At 38.0% G+C, this 19,095-nt stretch overlaps 2 protein-coding genes across 2 annotated transcripts; one reads left to right on the top strand and one right to left on the bottom strand.

Annotated features, from left to right (window-relative positions):
- Positions 1-363: 363 nt before the first annotated feature.
- On the top strand, positions 364-3,951 carry Wds (WD repeat-containing protein wds). The gene is made up of 8 exons (XM_070313159.1): positions 364-548; positions 1,066-1,162; positions 1,239-1,402; positions 1,756-1,845; positions 2,216-2,355; positions 2,500-2,731; positions 2,815-2,902; positions 3,019-3,951. Exons 1-8 carry the CDS (start codon positions 456-458, stop codon positions 3,117-3,119), a joined length of 1,005 nt encoding a protein of 334 aa, XP_070169260.1. The 5' UTR covers positions 364-455; the 3' UTR covers positions 3,120-3,951.
- On the bottom strand, positions 3,298-19,021 carry LOC138942711 (DNA-dependent protein kinase catalytic subunit). The gene is made up of 15 exons (XM_070313158.1): positions 18,854-19,021; positions 18,204-18,391; positions 17,508-17,682; positions 17,293-17,411; positions 16,776-17,156; positions 16,460-16,638; positions 16,071-16,324; positions 14,275-15,769; positions 13,278-14,112; positions 8,918-13,071; positions 8,294-8,828; positions 5,720-8,095; positions 4,865-5,579; positions 4,503-4,708; positions 3,298-4,301 (listed from the first exon to the last, which is right to left on the bottom strand). The coding sequence occupies exons 1-15, from the start codon at positions 18,978-18,980 to the stop codon at positions 4,224-4,226; spliced, it is 11,817 nt and encodes a 3,938-aa protein (XP_070169259.1). The 5' UTR covers positions 18,981-19,021; the 3' UTR covers positions 3,298-4,223.
- Between the last annotated feature and the right edge of the window lie 74 nt (positions 19,022-19,095).

Here is a 19,095-nt window from a genome sequence, read left to right as displayed (position 1 = left end):
TACCTATTTGTGTTTTCTTTTTTCTGATTGGTCAGTTGTTTCTTATTATCCTCGACATCAGTCGATATGAGTGGCTGTGGTCGTTTGCAACTTGTCAAATAGGACAGTTTTGTATCTTTATGCGGCGTCTACAATAGAGATTTTAAGCCCTAAGCCTTAAGAAATTGATCAATCACAGTCGAGTATTCTTCTCATACTTGACTGTGATTGGTCAATTTCTTAAGACTTAGGGCTTAAAATCTCTTTTGTAGACGCCGCATTACGTTACAAATTTGACAATACTGCTTGTAGACACGTGGTTTCCGCAGCAGCAAATTGCGCAGACTCTGTTATTTGGTCTTCGTACAGATTTGTAAGTGAATTTCTTGTAGGTAGCTTGGGTAGTTTCAGGACAAATGTTTCGTTTGTTGCTGTTCTACGGCAAATTTTCGTCGATAAACGGTTAGAAAAAAAAAATGGTACCTCTCGGCCCATCGCCTGGGCACCAAACGTCCGTCAACAATTCTTCCACCGCGGCTGCTAGCGGGACAAAAAGCAACGCGATATTGGTAATTTGAATTTTAATAAAGGAGAAAAACAGATAGGCATGTGTATAGGTTAAAATATGCAAGCAAGTGGCAAGCCGGTTTGATTAAATAAATCTAAGTCGGAATAAATGCGAAGGAACAGTCAATTATATCTTTAAGGAAAATGGGAAATTTTAGGATGTTAATTGAATTTACATTCAAATTATGAATAAATTTATTTTTTGACTTGTCTCGCTTTTCTTTGTAGCTTGAACATGATTTTTTTTATAGCTTTTTCTTCCCCTTCCCCTTCCATAGTATAATCCTAATATATTGTATAATTCGACTAATATATTTATATAATTAATCTTCACTTTTTCTCATTTTTAGATAGTTGCAAATTTTTTCTATATATTTATATATGTTCAAATACTACAATAGATTTATAGTCAAACTTTAACATCTGTGTTATGTTTGTACTCAATTAATAATTATTTTATAACAAGCAAATAATGCAAATACATGAACATTATCTATTTTTGGTTTTCTTTCTTTACAGAAACCTAACTATACATTAAAGTATACTTTGGCTGGTCATACTAAGGCAGTTTCATCTGTTAAATTCAGTCCCAATGGAGAATGGTTGGCAAGCTCTGGTAAATAAGGATTTTTAAGTAAATTGGTTGTAAACTTTATTACTTTGAAATACAGTAACAAGTATCTAATTTTCAGCTGCCGATAAGCTTATTAAAATCTGGGGATCTTATGATGGAAAGTTTGAAAAAACTATATCTGGTCACAAACTTGGTATTTCGGATGTAGCGTGGTCCAGCGACAGCAGATTATTAGTATCAGCTTCTGATGATAAAACCTTAAAAATTTGGGAATTGAGTTCTGTAAGTAATCCATTATATAAGATTTTTTTTTAATGAAAATTGGTAGTAAAATGGATACAGATAGTATCTGGTCGGAATTGGATGGATCTGGTTGGAATTTAAAAAGTCAGTTTTTATTTTTAAAAAAATGTAAAGATAATCTTTGAGCTTGTAAGTCGTGAATAAATTATCAACAATTTTTTAATTTAATATTATAAATATTAATCAATTTACATCAGCATTAAGCAGTTAAATAACATTAAACTTGGAACTAAAGTTGCAAGTTTTATTATTATGTAGTCTAGCAAATTAAATATATTTTTTAATAATTTTATATTCTTCAGTATATTAATCTCAGAACTTTTTCTTTTTAGGGTAAATGTTTAAAAACGTTAAAGGGTCACAGTAACTACGTTTTTTGTTGTAATTTTAATCCACAGTCCAATCTCATAGTCTCCGGGTCTGTAAGTATCGATTATATATATACATTACTTATATGATGCTTATATAAATGGAATGGTCAATCAAAGTTTAGAATTTTTTCACAACATTGATCTTTTTCTCAAGAATTGTATTATATTAATTTTTCTTTGTAGTTTTAAAGTGTTCTTTCTATTACTTTCTATCTCTTACAGATTCCCAAGGTTAAATAATTTATTTTTTAAGAGTAATAGAGATTCTCTATTACTCAAGATATTTAAAATTTTCAAATTTAAACTAGATTATTCTGTAATATTATTAAATTAAAAAATATAGACTATATATATATATGTGTGTAATTACATGTGTAATTACAAAAGAGAAGATAACATCTATGGGATTCTTTGTTCTTAGTTTGACGAAAGTGTACGTATTTGGGACGTTAGAACTGGAAAATGCCTTAAAACCTTGCCAGCCCATTCAGATCCTGTAAGCGCAGTACACTTTAATAGGGATGGCTCTTTAATCGTCTCGAGTAGCTACGATGGATTATGGTAAATTACACAAAATTTCATGATCAAGATACTTTATGAAAAGAAATATGTGTAAAATGTGTATCACATATTCTTTTCCTAAAGATTGATTTATTGTATCCAAAGTTGTAATACTGATAGCTTATATTTCATGATATATTACAGTCGAATTTGGGATACTGCCTCGGGGCAATGTTTGAAAACACTGATAGATGATGACAATCCTCCGGTATCATTTGTCAAATTCTCACCGAATGGAAAATACATCTTGGCAGCTACGTTGGACAATACATTGAAATTGTGGGATTATAGTAAAGGGAAGTGCTTAAAAACATATACAGGCCACAAGAACGAGAAATATTGTATCTTCGCGAATTTTTCTGTAACAGGTGGAAAGGTTTGTATTGTGGATTTCAGATATGTCAATATAGAAATAATATGTCGTAACAATTTATTCAATGATTTGTTATTCTTATATAGTGGATTGTATCTGGCTCGGAAGATCACATGGTGTACATTTGGAATTTGCAGACAAAGGAAATTGTACAAAAGCTGCAGGGACATACAGGTAAATATATGTGAATTTAGAACAGTAAGAAAATACTGTGTACAAATTAATTAAATACCCTCGAATCTTTTATATACGATGTATATTCTCGAAAATATATCTTTCTGTAATTTCAGATGTAGTACTTTGCACAACGTGTCATCCAACGGACAATATCATAGCTTCGGCCGCTCTTGAAAACGATAAGACCATTAAACTGTGGAAAAGTGATACATAAGGATGATCTACACATTTATTTCGTCTGTTACTTATTTCTTGTACAAATCTTTATTTTTAGATGCAGGGAAATTATTACACATTGTAAAGCATAGATCATAATATTCATTTCATGATTGTATAAAATATTTAGGAAATAGTAAAGTAAATAATATTTTATACTAGAATGATATATTTTTTTATTATTGAATAAAATAGACTTTTAATTTAGAGTAAAATAATTTCGAGATACGCTTTAGCATTTACAACTATTACAAATAGGACTTCCAGAGAAGTAGTTTTACCTAATCCAAGTTGAACGATATTAAATTAATTCACATTTCATTCATCTGGTATGTGTGTTCTAATCTTGTACAAAGTTATATATTAATATATAAAAGTAAGCTGTAAATCAATATTATCGATTGTATATGTATAATATAGTGTTTAGAAATTTAAATAGCATCAGGCAAAGATAATTTGATATATCCAGTGTACAATACGTGTATGTGATAGGTACACGATTTGAAAATCCAAAGTTCAAGTTCAAATGCAATAAATATATATCTGGCAGATATTAGGCAAAGGAGATATAAAAAAATAGGAAATATATGAATGAATATAAAATTAAAGTCTCGATTTTTTAAATATAGATTCTCTTCTAAAATTTGTAATAAATTGCAAAATGATTAGAAAATCAAATCTACAATTAGTTTCTATCTCTTAAATCGAATTTCTCTTTCTTACATATACATACATCTAGACTCGGCAAATATTACAAACTTTTTCTTTTAATTGATATATTGCATATCTATAGATCGATTTTAATAACGTATTAAATATAATTAACATTTATAAAATCTAATAAATTTTGCTTATCAAATCAACTGTATTCTATAGTATAATAAAAGATATAAAATTATAATAAGAAATATTCTATATCTTTATTGTATGTAATTTTATCCATGATTTTATAGTTTGTTCTCTCGATTCATATTAAAATAAAATTCCTTTATTTAATATATATAAAATTTCTATACAAAATTTCTATGATTATTGTACTTTTTTTAAATCATTGATATAGTACTCTTGCAATGTTTTGCAATATTCTGCAAATAGAACAATATCACAGCCAAGATTGCCAATTTGCATACATACGGCCCAAAATATTAAAGTCTTTCGCTTGATCTAACAAACAATCCACCTGAAATATTATTATTCATTAATACTGAGGCATAAAAGGAAAATTCAGGAGTTCTGTGTACTTTAAATGTAAATATCTCAATTTACATAAAAAATGTGAAGAAAATACGATATTTATTTATACTTCTATAACAGGAAAAAAAGTATAGCTATGCAGCATTCTTAACGTTCTAATCAAATACAAATATTGAATCAAAATTACCTGCTTGGCAGGTGTCAGACAATCATTTCTTATATCTGCTCGTGCTTGTTTGACTTCATCATTGCCCATGACAATGGCATGATATCTTGTAAAGTATTCACCATTATGCGCTTCTCTTAATTGCTCCAATGTAATGAGTGATGGATGGATTCCATTTAATTTCTTCGCAACTATTTCAATATTTCTCTTTGACGACCATGTTAAGTCTGCAAATTATATGATTTTATCAGTATAATATAATATAATATATTTTATGAACTTTTATATCTCATATGTATAAACATGTAAGTTAGAGAAAGAACATATTTCCTCTGCAAAAATTCCTTGTAAAATCTGTGGTGTTCTCATTTTATACATTATACCTGCGTCAATTTCTTCGTCATCATCCCTCGTCGTTGTCTCCTCGTCATTGATATTCGACGATCGATTAACGGGCTTGTGAATGAAGATGTCCATGCAAGCGAGGATCGGGCCGCGGTCGTCGCGCAGGGCACACATCGTGTGGGTCATGATCGTCGCCAGGAGGTCGCGCTCGGTGAAGGGTAGCAGTAATTCGAGTATCTGCGGCGTCAGACGAAACGGTACGAGTTCTGGTATGGGCGCGCGCAGGCCGCTGCCGAAAGCGTGGCCAAAATCGATGCCCAGGCATCGTCCGGTGGTTACGCACACCAGGGTGTTCTGCAGATGTCGATCGCCGATACCAGCGAGCCAATGCGCCGCGCACATCGTTGCGTAACTCGCGACGAAGTTTCGTCGCAACGTCGCGAAGCACTCCGGTGACGGACTAACGGCAACGAAAGTGTCGCGCAGAGCCGTTCGCTTGGTCTCGCCGACGAAGCGTTCCATCTGCTCCGTGACAGTTTGCCAGCTGTATCTGGACGCGGCCTCCTTGTACTGATCGACGATCCGAGTCTGTTTCGAGGGTGTCGCGCTTGCTACCCACGCTGCGTATCTCTCGCGAATTCTCTCGCATTGATCACTCTCTCTCTTTGACAGAGTGAAGCGTACCAGATCCTCCAAAGATCTCGTATCCTCGATCCACTGTATGAGACCGAATGATTTCGACAACGGAATCACCTATAGGTTGAGGAGATTTATTGAATAAAATAAAGGAATGTTGGTTAGTATTTAAAAACTTAATGTTAATAAACAAATAATAGTAATGAGATATTATATACACACATACTTCATATATTTATATATCAAAAAACATATACCTCATATGTATCTATGGCTAAGCGTCTTTGTCTGCAGCTCGCGTCATTGCGTAATGTTCTGTTCATGGTGTTATACAACTGCTGCAGACCGCGATCAATCGTCAGATCCTCACCGAATTTCACCAGGAACTTGTATTCCTTGCCGTTGTCACCCATCATACAAATGCGAATCGGTTTGCGCAGCGATCTCATGACCGCCACACGTGGTTCGAAACGCGCGATCCTTGTGTGATAACGCAGTATAGGTTCCCTATCACCAGTATACTGGCCAGGTATTTCGATACCGCCGCCCATATACTGGTGTAAGAACGGGCTGTAATCGTTCAGTCTGTTTTTGATCGCGCGTGTGAAAAGAGACTTATCCAACGATTCCTTGATTCTTCGTATTCCTTCTCGTGTGGCATCGCGGTTGTCAGGGTTCAAAGCTCTTATCTTGCTTTCGTATCTCGCGATCATCCGATAGATATTGCCCGGACGAGGATTATTCCTTTCTGCCGCTCGTGTGCTCGGATAAACCTTTCGCAGCAGCGACTCGATAGCCATGGCTCCTCTTCCTCGCGACAGATCCCTCATCACTTCATCAAGATAATACTTAAGATACAGTTCTGGTTGCGCCACGTACTGTATCGCCCGCAAGAACTGTTCGTACTTCTCCGCTTTATCGCGCAAAAGTGAGTGTATTCGCTGAACGTTTTCATCCTGTAGAATAACGGGGTTTCTCTCAATAACTAAGTGATACGTGTAGGCTACCGCATCGGGATAAGCTTCGGCGAGTCTTTCGACAATCGGCACAACCGCGCTCGCGATCGACGGTGTGCCTAGATGAGAGAACAGCAGATCCTGCCAGCGCAAAAACAACCATGGTTGCAGCTCAGCGCACTCTCGAACGAACGTGGTACGCATCTCCTTATTCTGTAACCGTTCGGGTCTCAGCAAGCAGGGAAAATAGTGTGCTGCCTCGAGATAATCATAACGCATAGATCTCAGGGTGGATAATAGGAATTCGTGGAAAAGTTCGTCGCTCTCCATATCGGTGGACGTCAGTCTACCGTAACAGTGACGGGCCAGAGCGCAATAGTGCTCGCCGACGTTAGTGGCGGCGGTCTTCGTCGCGTCCTCGCAGCAAGCTCGCAAATTATTCAAGCTGTACTGCAGCAAATGCTCTCGGATGTTATTCAGGTCGACGACGCGCGTCGATTCCGCGATTCCTATCTTTTGCAGGATCGCGGTGTTACTCGCCAATGCGTTCGCGAATTCTGCGTTCTCCCTGCTTGAACATTCGATCTTCGAAGACAGTGTACCGACGTGCTGCCTAATGGCGGTATTCATATTAGCGTCGAGCTCGCCGCTTTCATTCAACAATCGATGCGAGCATTTCCAGGAAGCGGTATAATTGGCCATTTTTGTGCGTGCGTTTGTTTCGATGTCGGCATACAGACACTTGATTCTAGCCTCGAGCCATGAAAGCTCTAACGAAAGTTTTGGATACGGATGATAGATGTCCTGTAAATTCTCGTTCATGTAATTTAGATGCCTCTCGGCGATATATCGATGTTTCTGGTGCAACGCAGCATTAGCGATGCCCAGTCGAAGCTGAAAACCGCTTCGACACATCCGCTCTTTGATGATCGCGCGTTTCTCCTCCTCGTCGTCATCCTCTTCCATATTGTCAAAGATGTTTTCAAATAACATTGAGGAAAACGTTCGATAAGCGATCAACTTATTCCACTGCACAAGATTGTCTTGAACAGTGGGTACTTTCGACGACCAGAAGTTCAATAACGCGTCCAGTCGGTCTAGGTAGTTCGCTTCGTTCGCGCATCGAAGAATCTTGAGCGAAGCATTGAGATCGTTTATGGCCTGCAATTTTAGTGATTCGCGTATTCCTCGTTCGGTGCAGAGAGGACTCAAACTGACCCATTGTTCTCTCGTTTTGTCCAAAAGCTCGTTCAATAGATCGGTAGCCTGTCGTTGCTGCTCTTCGCCCATCAGTAGAAACATCATCAGATCTTTGCCTACCACATGCTTAAGATACTTTAATTTATCTCGATCGTTCATCCACGATTGGATGACTGGCAGATCGTTGCCACACGACGTCCAGTTTTTTTCTGCCCGCATGTGTACATAAGCGTCGAAGGCGTATGGAATCATCCAATTCTTCCATGTGTCGTTCCAGACACTATTCAGATTTTCATCGCTTGTGCGGCTCTTCACAAGCCGATTGATAGCCGACCAATCGCACAAATTCTCGGCGGCCTCAAATAATCCTTGAAAGCAATGCTCTCTTATTGACTGATTCTCGAGTCGTTCGTAAGCGCTTGTATATGCGTCTCTCGCTTGAATCCAATCGCCTTTTACTTCCGCAAAAGTAGCTTCCTAAGGAGAGAATAAGTTTTTTTTTAAAGAGAATCAAAGAATCTTTCTTTCAGATGGGATACGCGTATGGAAGCCAACGAAAATAGAAACTGTTTTGAACAACAAAAAATTTCCAAACTCGCGATTCCATTTTCTGTTAGTTTATAAAACAAATCTATATATTTTTATGTTATCAAAAATTATAATATCGAGAATTACCTGCAAGTCATCGCCAAAGAATTGCCGTCCTCGGAAGATACTCAAAACAATATCCATATCATTCACTGATTTATAGAGAGATGCCAATTGCACCCATTTGTCGGTTTCATCGTTATCACATCCTCGCATTCTTTTGCTCGGCATGGGCGAGTCATCATCTCGCAGGTCAGGCAACAAATTGCGTTCCAGGAGAAGAGCGCTGAGAACGTCCAAGCGACTCGTTTTGGAGATCTTCGCTATATCTAGCGGATCGCAGTCGGTGACATTTAGTTGTAGCAATGTTTCCAGAATAACGGCATTGAAGGAGCTGTCTCTCTCACTCGAATCTTGCAGAATTCTCTTTAAACTGTCTACGACGGTCTGACGGAAGTCATCGGATTTCTCTCTCTCGGTTGTTTCTTCGATCAATGAACAAAATAACGACACAGTCACGTCTTTACATATCAACCGATCCAATTTTATCAACTGTTGAAGCGGTACAATCAAATTCGAATGAGATATTTCAATGTCGGGAAAATCTCCGATTCTATAATTTCTATGAATAAAAGCGAAAGAACAAAAAATTAACATTTATTCGGAATTATTTGCGATATAATCTAAAACATATTCAAAGTCTGATCTTACCTGTATAATTTCACGCTACTTCTCTGTCTGATATTTTCCTGCTTCATCATTTCTGCCCTTTGCACGTTCTTCTGTATTTGCCTACAACGGATGATATTTGTGACATCCGATGAGTTCGCCAGAAGTCTAGAGGGTCTCTTGCGCATCGTTGTGTCTTGGAATGACTGTCTCGACGAAGATGCTGTTATCGATCGATCGAATTCGGCATTGAGGTTCGCGTCCGTAGTTTCATTATCGAGAAGAGTCGGCTCAAACTGCAAATCTTGCGTCGCACGCAGTCTCAAAGGAATACCTGAGTATCGCGAGAAACGCGAATAGGAATCTACAAGAGTGCCATGTAAATTGGTATCGGCGTTTATCTGAGAAAAGGTGTCGTAGCTCATTTGTGAGGCAAGCGAGTTGACGAACATTGGGGTCATGCAACTTAGATTTCGCCTCTGCCAGGAAACAGCTACTTTATAGTTCTTAAAAGTGCAGTCATCATGTAACGGTGCGTCAAATATGTTCTTGTTGTAGTCTATCGATTTGGTGGCCAGCTGCAACATCAACAGGGCCATAAAGGGCGCGAATGCATCGTCTTCAGACGTCGTCATTGTCCTTATCTTAAGCATCGAGTGCATAGAAAGAAGTTCTAGCAATCGATTCTTCGATTTCTCCGTGCTGAGCCTCGTCTCCTCCGTCCAAAATCGCAATATTCTGTCTTGCAGCTCTTGTGACGGATCCAATAAACCGACCAGCAGCTTCTCCACGCTGACAGATAGCAGGGTCTGAAGAATCGGATCGTCCTTCGCAGTCATGTCTGCCGAGTATTTCCCGTAAGTCTTCATGAGTATGTCGTAGACTAATTCCCGGTGTTCCGTGGTTATGTCTTTAATGTACGGGATCGTCAGATTCATATAGAGCAACAGATTGGACGGTGACATGATCGTTACTAAGTTGCCGACGATTCCCAGTGCCAGCTTCTCACAAAACGGTACTCGGTTCATCAATATTTTCTCGAGCTGCATGTGACGCAACTTACTCACAATCGCAGATTCGTCATCGGAGGCGCTAAGTCTCGACATGAACAACGCGAATATCTCCAGACAGTAGGATCTTTCCACATTCTTGGCCATTGCGCTAAGTGTTACGATGATGTAATCCGCGGCAAGCTCAGGATAAGTTCGGCAGAGAACAGCGATGCGTCTCACCTGTTTGCTTATATATTGGTACGGCTGCATCAAACCGAGGATACTTAAGATTTTCCCTTTTACTTCGCGTTTCTTAATCTGTCTCTCAACTTCGTCGCGGTTATCCAAAGATTTCAGATATAATCCGAGGCATTCACTGCACTGCAGAGGCGTTTTGTCCGTTTCGGATGTTTTCCAATCGCGCAACGGTTTCAGCAGGAAGTCGATGATGTCATCCCTCGCGACAATGTCTTCCGTCATACCATTGTCGAGAAGTACTAAAATGAAATATACCGTGGCTTTCGGCACGGATGTCATTTTTGTGTTCAGCAAATCGTTCGGTACTCGTAGATAGCTGTGCCACTTCTCCACCATGGTCTTTATTAGACTGAGATTATAATCGTACACACGTCGTTCATTGTTAGATGTCTCTACCAATGCTTTGTCGATGAGCTTCTCAAAGAGTATCTGAACTTGCGTTCTGTCGTCCTCGTTGCTCGGCACAACCACCTCATGCCAATCCATAAGTATCTCCAGAATGTCCGTAATGATATAATTCAAATCGTTGTGTTCCAAATAATTGGCGACGGCTTTGACAATCGGTATCAGCATAAATCTCGCATAAGGTTGGAATACATCATCAACCATATTCCAGATGATCCTCAACAGAAATAGTACGATATTGGGACATTTCTTCAGACCATTAAGGAATGTAGATAGCCATTTGGGCAATTCGTTGCTCGGTACAAAGATCTCTCTGATACGTCGCAATAAGACACATATATAAGGCATACATTCATGCTCGTTGAAACCATCGTTTTCAAGGGTAATCCTCGTTGGTATATGCGAATCGCCGAGATTTTTCGCCGAGGCAGGATAATGAGGATTGAATGATGACAAGGTGGATCTATTAAAATCGTAGGCATTGATGTCCTCGTATAGTGTGGAGGCCGATAGATCGTAACTGTGAACGTATGCGTATCTGTGTTGTGGTTCGTTTATGTTGAAAGTCGTGGATCTCATGTTAACAGCAATCTCGCGGGTTTCCGGATATTTTTTAAAAGTTTGACCGAGCTGGTAACGTTTGTTACAATCCACGATGTTTTCCCAGAGGAGGCAGTTGCACGAGCGATTTTCGCTGAAAGCTGCAAGGTAATAACGTTCCTCCTCCTTCAAGTTGATGATTGTCAGCTCGCAATTGTATGCAGAGCAGTGTAAAAGACGCATGAGCTCATTGCAACCCGATGGCGTAATCCGTACAGCTCGCATCTTGTTTGCGAGTATCATCAAACTTTGGATGAGCTCTCTGCCAGTTTCAATTCGATTTAGAGCCTTTAGCGCAATTGTCGCGTTCTTACCGATTATCTTGTTCATATCTACTATGGCAAACATGGTCGTTATCAATTGAAAGCACCCGATCTTGGACACGATGATCTGTTTGACGTTTGTGTTGTCAGTGGTGGTGATCAGATCGGAAAGGAGCTTGCGCAACTCGCGAATGTTTTGCTCAAAGAAGCGCTCGATTGCGATCGCGTCGCAAAATTTGAACATTGGCAAGAGAAAACCGCGTAGAACGTCGAGTCTTTCCGTTTCAAAGAGACAAATGTTCATAAACGCGCGGTACGTCATCTCCAATGATCGTAAAGCGTGTTCGCTGGACGTTCCGCGATAATATTCGCGCAGATGCTTCTCTATTTTCTTATCCTGGCACAGACGATCGCCGGTACCGGCTGCGAACTGTATCACGCACTCGAGCATAATAATTGATTTTGTTGTCGACAGTAATGTCAGCAGCATTTCAAAACAGTCGATCACTTTCATGGAGTTCACGCTTGTCTCGGACAGATTCAAAAACAATTCTCTATTGTTGCTCTTTAGGGACAGTAGGATTGTTCGCAATTCAAGCCTGTCGCCGCTATCATCCGTCGTCACATCCGTCAGACACATGAAAAATCTTCGCAGAATCTGCGTTTTATACTCGAGACCATTACTGCCGATCAACTGATCCAAAATCCATTGATAAATGTCGGGAAACGCGGAATCCCGCGTGATCTTTACGGGTTTCGAACTGAGATGCACCACGGTGCCATAAATATTCATCAATCTCTCCCTGCGACTGTCGTTGTTACAGACGGCATTCTTCAGACACGTAAAATGTCGTAAGATCGCGTCCACCGTCGCGTCTACGTGAGCTTGCAATTCGCGTCTGTGATGTTTCAGATACAGTAGCAGATCCTCCAGCCATTTGAGCAAGAAGGACGGATTGTCGCGCGACAAATCGTCAAAGACAAGGGTAATTGCGGCGACATGTGTCAACATAAACCCAAAAATCGCGTCCTTAAACATGTTCAGAAAATATTCGCCGTGAGTGATCTGTGCGGAATCTGTGCCAATGATCAGAGTATTGTTGGATATAAATTTCAACAGCGTCTCGGTTATCGAGCGAGTATCTTCGGGTATCACTAAATTCGGGGCCTCGATCGTCAATGAAAACAGCGAGAGTTGAAATTCCATCAGAGTTCTCAAATATTCAATCATCCGCGCGTTTAAACTGCTACAAATCCATTCGCCGATGCGTTTGTTCACTAGAAACTTGAAGATACGCTCGATCGTTTTTTCGCCGTGCGCGAAGCCACTCTTTTCTAGAATCATTCGATCAAGCATATCGCATCGTTGTAACAGAATCAGACCTTTAACGTGTTGGATCAGATTGTCGCAGAGATTGTTTTGCGCGATATCGTCCAAATAAAGAAGTCGCGCGATGTGTTCCCGACCGAAATTTAAAAGACATTCTTTAAAAGTGTTCGGTAAAGCATAAGTAAGCTGCGATTTCATAGTGTTTAATAGAATTTCCAAGATATGCGGCAACTTATCTGTCATCTCGATGTTCCTGATATCGAAGCCCGCCGCTCGCGGAAACATTATGCACTTGATCGTTAACGCAGACAAGGACTCATCCCACAAGGACTTCGGTAGAATATTAACCTAAAAAATGATAATTACAGAAATTTATCACAGTTGCTCAACGAAGTTATATGTGTTAATTTATCAAAACAGACATTAAAACAGTTTGATTAATAATTAATTTATTTGTGACTAATAATTAAAGCTTACCCTAATTAATTTTATTATTCGCTAAGTTGATTGAATAAATTAGCTTGAATATCCAATTGGCAATAGGCGCGACTCACGTTAATGTTCAGCAGCGTTTGTATAAAATTTAATGTAGTCATCAGAGTTTTGCACTGTAGGGTCTGCAGCTGTTCGAGTTCCCTGGAATTTATCGCAACCCCCTCTGCCGAAAAATCCTCGGTTATTTGCTGGAATTGACGAGTAAAACTGTGAATGCAGGAGAAAATTGTGTGTTCTCGTGCATTATCAGTAGCAGGAAAGAGAGTTTCTATCGACAGCAATTGGTTTGTCATCAACCACACGTAGCAATCTAGAGCCTTCAAGAGTGGCATCATATGGCCGATTATAGAAATATCTTCCACGCCCGACTCCAAGCCTCTCAAAACAATATCGTTCAATCGATCCATTCCATAAGTCTCGACGAAGATCTGTATTGTTTCCTGCGGATAACTATCAATGTGTTGTGATATGTTAATATACAATTCCATGCATTTCACACGGCAACGTTCGTCGAGTGTTCCACACCGTGACAGTAACCAGTACAAAGCGTGGGTCAAAGTCGCGTCGTCAAACTCGTGCGGCTTCCTCCTGTCGGGTGGACCGGGCGCGTTCAGAAGATCTGCCTTATATCTCATCACTTTTTCAATGTGAGTCAACGCATTCGCGATCGATGGATCGTCACATTCATCATTCAAACTACAAACGAAACAGTAGAATATTTCTAGCCAATAGATTGACACTGTATCGTCGTCTTCGCGCAGGATCGCATAGAGATGATTGAAGGCCACGGCCGCGGCTACGCGTTTACGTATCGATGGGTGCAGTGCGAGCTCGTTGATCTTTTGGATGATCCGATGCACATTCGATTGGACTTCTTTCACCTCTGGTGCTTGCCTAATAAATACAAATCAATGTATTATATTCTTTGCAATAGGTTTCTCTTAAATGTAAAGATATATAAAAATAATTGCAATAAAAACATAACAAAACAGTTATGATAAGAGAAATGAGTTGTCCGTTTTGTCGATAACAAAAAATGCTATAAATTCAACATACTTGAGCGACCAACATGTGAATTCCGCCAGACACGTGCCGGAGAACTCTCGTAATGCGGGATTCGAATCGTCGGTTAAGCTATCGAATAGCGAATCAAGAACGGGCAAGACAACGGGCGACAATAACATGAACCTGGAGCTAAGCCAATGCATCAGCTGCAACATCAATGGCTGAAAAAGCCCGCGTACGACCTCGTCGGAATCGCAGCCAAGCACGAGCATGGCCGGGCACAGAATGCCATAGAGAGCGGTGAAGCGATTCTCTGGACCGGACAGATGTCGCGCGGTGGAGCCGATAATGAGCGCTACCATTGAATGTAGAACTTCGCAGGCCGCAATCTTGGTGCGCCGATCGCTGGATTCGCGCGCCAACGTAATTATCCGTGGCAATATCCGATCGAAATGAATATTCGGTCGCGCGTCCGGTAGCGGTAAGGTGTATTTGAGCAGATCCTTGTGATCCCAGGACGCCCCAGTGTTACGGGAAGCACGATCGTGCACAAAATTTGACAGCAAGTCGTGATCGAGCGATCCGAGAAACAGCAGAACTCGCCGTTGGAAGTTTCGCAGCATACATTCAGTGTTAATAACTTCGACGCGTTTCACGCGACTTCTCGTCATTGTCACCATCAGATCTTGAGAGACCTCGACGGAGCTCTCCGTGCTGCGCAAATATGGTTCCAGATATGCTATGATTTCGCGCAACAATTCATTCGTTCGCTTCTGTTGTCGTTCTTGCTCAGTCCATGTCTCCAAGGTAATGAGCGCGGTGTACGCGAGCTCTAGATTGCTCAGACCGACAGTAAACGCGATCTTGAATGCCGGCAATGTGCATGGCAGCGCATCCTTAAAGTATGCATGGGGCGAATCCAAGATCAGATAGAGACACGCGATTAGCAATTCATTAGAGAACGTGGGGATTAGATCAAGAGTATGTGCCAAATAATTAGATAAAAGCTCTCTCATCCGTTGCGATTCTCCAGTGTCCTCTTCTTCTTCTGACGCGCAAGCAACGAAAATCTTCATACCAGTTCGAACGAGTTTATAGAAACCAGATATCAATGGATATCTATACGATAGCCTGACAATCTCGAAGAGAAATCTGCACACGGTGTTGGCAAATAACGACAACTCTGATGCATCGATCACATCGATGTAAAGGTCCACAAGATTCGTGAACACGCAAAAGTCCGCCTGGTTCGAGGCAGTCTGAGTAAGGGCCACGTCCGAGTACATGGTGTCCTCGTTTATTCGTTTTACGCGTATGTCCAATCGGCCAACCAACGTGATACACACGTTCATTAGGGTATTTGCTACATGTTGCGCCATTTGCTCGCATCCACGGACGAGATATCTTTCGACGTTCAGCAACTCCGTCCACAACGGAAGATAATTCTTGTAGCATATCGGTGACTGTTGCAAGTTATTCAGTTCCCGTTGTAACTCCGCGTCGAGCGCCAACGTGTGCGAACAGCTCCAAGCGATGCCGTCATAAACTGATCACAAAGACGAGATTTAATACAACGGAAATTCCCGAAAGTAAGTATCGAGATTTTATATCTTCTTTTAAATATGTAATTCAGGTTTAAAAAAAAAGAAAATATATATATATACACACACGCTATATATATATAGAGAGAGAAATCTATTTTAGATACATTCAACTGAAACATATACTGAGATTTTTATAAAACCATGACCTTATTTCATGTTTCAGTTGAAAAGTATCATATATAAATTATGAAACCTAATCTATATTTTATTTGTAATTTGGACATTATATCTGTATTTACTTACTTATATTATCGAGATATTGCTGCAGCAAATTTTTATTAATGGTTGCAAGTTTGCTGATAGTTTTAATCAATGCTGAAACAGCAAGTGTGTTGTTAGATATTACCAAGTCGGGAAATCTCTTGATTGTATAGATACTGAGTTTTACAAGAACGTTAATGTTTTCAATTGTAACATCAGTCATGTGCCATAATATTTCCGAGAGCGCTTCTTGATAACAACAGATGCTTTCTATGTGTGTCGAATTACTCTGTTCACTTAAAGAAAAAATATAAAAAATCATCATTATTTCACTAATATCAAAAAAAAAGGAAATTTCAATGTAATATATTAATATTAATAAGATTAGATTATTATATCGTTAGATATATCTTTAATATTTTCATTCTTACCTGAAGCAAAGAGGAAGTGCATAACTGGCTATAACTGAATACATATGTCTGATATAAGGCTGATCCAAATGCAATTTGCATGGTGCAGCCATTTGACTGAACCCATAAACAACTAGTTTCAAAGTGATTAGATCTAAGTCAGTATTTTTGAATTCTCTTTCAAACTCCCCAAGAAGATACTGAAATCATAGATATATATATATATATTATAGATTGCAAAATGAAAATTACAGAATTTTATAATTCTATAAAATGGAAAAAAAAACGAAAAAATAGTAAATTTTATATAAAATATCTTGCTTAACATCTTATTTACCAATAATAACTTTCGTGCATCTTCGCTGCTATCTATTTCTAGAATATGTCCGATAACTCGATAAAATGTTTTCAAGGCCCGCTGTCCACAGGCACCAGAAGCGGTTGTTTTGCGCGATAAACGCCGAAGAACATTATACCAATACTGGCAATCAAGATACAGATAATCTTGAAACAAATTCATATGACGACTCAGGAGATCGATCGCCGATATCATTACAATAGGTTGTCTATCCGGCTGACTGAAATTCTTAATCCATTTATACAATTCGCAAAAGAGTTTTTTTCTTAATTCTTCCGGTGGTTCAATACTGTCCAACATATCCACGAAAACATCAAAGTATATGTGGAAGTCATTGGATAAATTGGTATTTTGTTTATACTGTGTATAAAAAAATATTATATATTATAATATCAAATTAATGATATATATTATATAAGGTTACATATGCTTAGTTCTTCTATACAATTCTTATTATTTAGTAATCAAATTTATAAATTGTTATTGTCAACTTTACCTGTTCAGATGCATCGGAATACAGTAGCCTAAAAATATAACTCAAATGTTTCTGCGATAGACAAACATTTCCATTATGTTTGACTATTTTACCATAGACACGTAATATCAATCTTCTTTCTGTAAGAGAGAATGGCATAAAATAATTATTTATATATAATCTAAATTAAATTAAGTTACTTGCTTCGGAAATACATATATTAAATTAATATTCACCTTTTATTTCCTCTTTTTTGTTGTTTTTAGGAAATGCTATGATAAATTTTCCCACTGTCTCACTAAGTTTTAAATCATGATTGCTGAATAGCTCTATTAATTTTGTAAAAACATTACAAGCAGCTTTCTTCGTATAATGAGAACATTTTATAGTCAGCGCTGATTCGCACACATCCTACAATATATTATACATGTATATAAAAAACCATTATTATAATTAAATCATATAAAATATGTATAAAAATATAGCATTAAATTTGCTTCAAAATACAATTTACTTAAATAAGAATAACATAATACTAAATTTTAAAACATAAGTTATATTAACAATAGAGAGGATATGTGTGTGTATGATTTATACAAGCAGAATTATTCATCTAAGAACAAATAATATAATCTATGCATATTTCACACTATGTACAATCTAAGCAAATTTTACACGTTTGGTAATATTAATCCTGATGGTTGAGATAAGAGATCAAGTTTTTATTACATCATCATGTTATTGTCAAGTAGAGAAGTACAGAAGATATACTTTTTGAATATCATGATAGAGAGAAGTGTGAAAAGCATATTCCTGCAGTTTTTGTCATCAAAAACTAAAGAATGAGCCCATGCACATACAAAAATTAAAAAAAAAGTCTGTGTACCAGATTTATTTTCAATTTCTATTAATGTCTTTTATATAATTTGTACCTTAATTTGAAGGATATATTGTGTAAAACACGAAGTTGTATAAAAATTTTCGATAAAAAATTTCAGGAAATGGAATCCTTCTGTGAATGCATTATCAATCCTTCTATCCTCAACCCGTCTTTCAAGTTCACATTTGAGGAAACACAGCAAGCCACCACTTTTATCAAATATACTATGTACAATTGATTCTAAAAAACAAATGCATATATATATATATATATAAATTATTATATTATATAGCGTTAAAATTTTTAAATAATAAGCCATGATATGAGCCAATTATATTTATAATTTTATATATATAAGATACATTGGAGTGGAATCACAGTACCATCAGAAGAGAGTGTTGATGAAATAATCCATACTTTAATAGAATTGTAATTTAAAGTTTAATAATTTAAAGATTTGCAGGATCTTAAAAAAATTTGAAAATATGATAAATTATGATAAAATATTTATATATTGAAATTTTTTTATTTGGAAAAGATTGAGTGCCAAGAGTTATTGAATAGAATCTCTCATTCAGATATAATGCGGTCAAAGAGAGAGAGAGAGAGAGATGTTCTTGCACACAAAATAATAATATATTATTTTAAAATATATATGTATATCACACCATTTATACATAATATGTAATTGCTATTACTTACCGCAATGTTCAAGTGAAATAACCGCGAGAAATTCTCGACCATTCTTCAAATTGTTTGTCAAAGCAGCGAAATCTCTGGTGGAGATAGCCTGTTGAAATGTTTCTATAAAGTTTTGATAAGAATCCATTTTTAATTGTTATGTCCGAGCTCGAAACATCAAACATACCGGTACGCGCATACGCGCAATACTACGCGTTTACTTTATCATTCTGTCATCTGTCATCACCGCAAAATCGCGATAT

Source organism: Polyergus mexicanus, unplaced genomic scaffold (assembly GCF_030449975.1).
Source record: "Polyergus mexicanus isolate NDT 795.1 unplaced genomic scaffold, iyPolMexi1.0 SCAF_23, whole genome shotgun sequence".
Taxonomy (NCBI): Eukaryota; Metazoa; Arthropoda; class Insecta; order Hymenoptera; family Formicidae; genus Polyergus; species Polyergus mexicanus.
The sequence above is the reverse complement of the archived record's forward strand: the minus strand, read 5'-3'. Positions and strand labels throughout refer to the sequence as shown.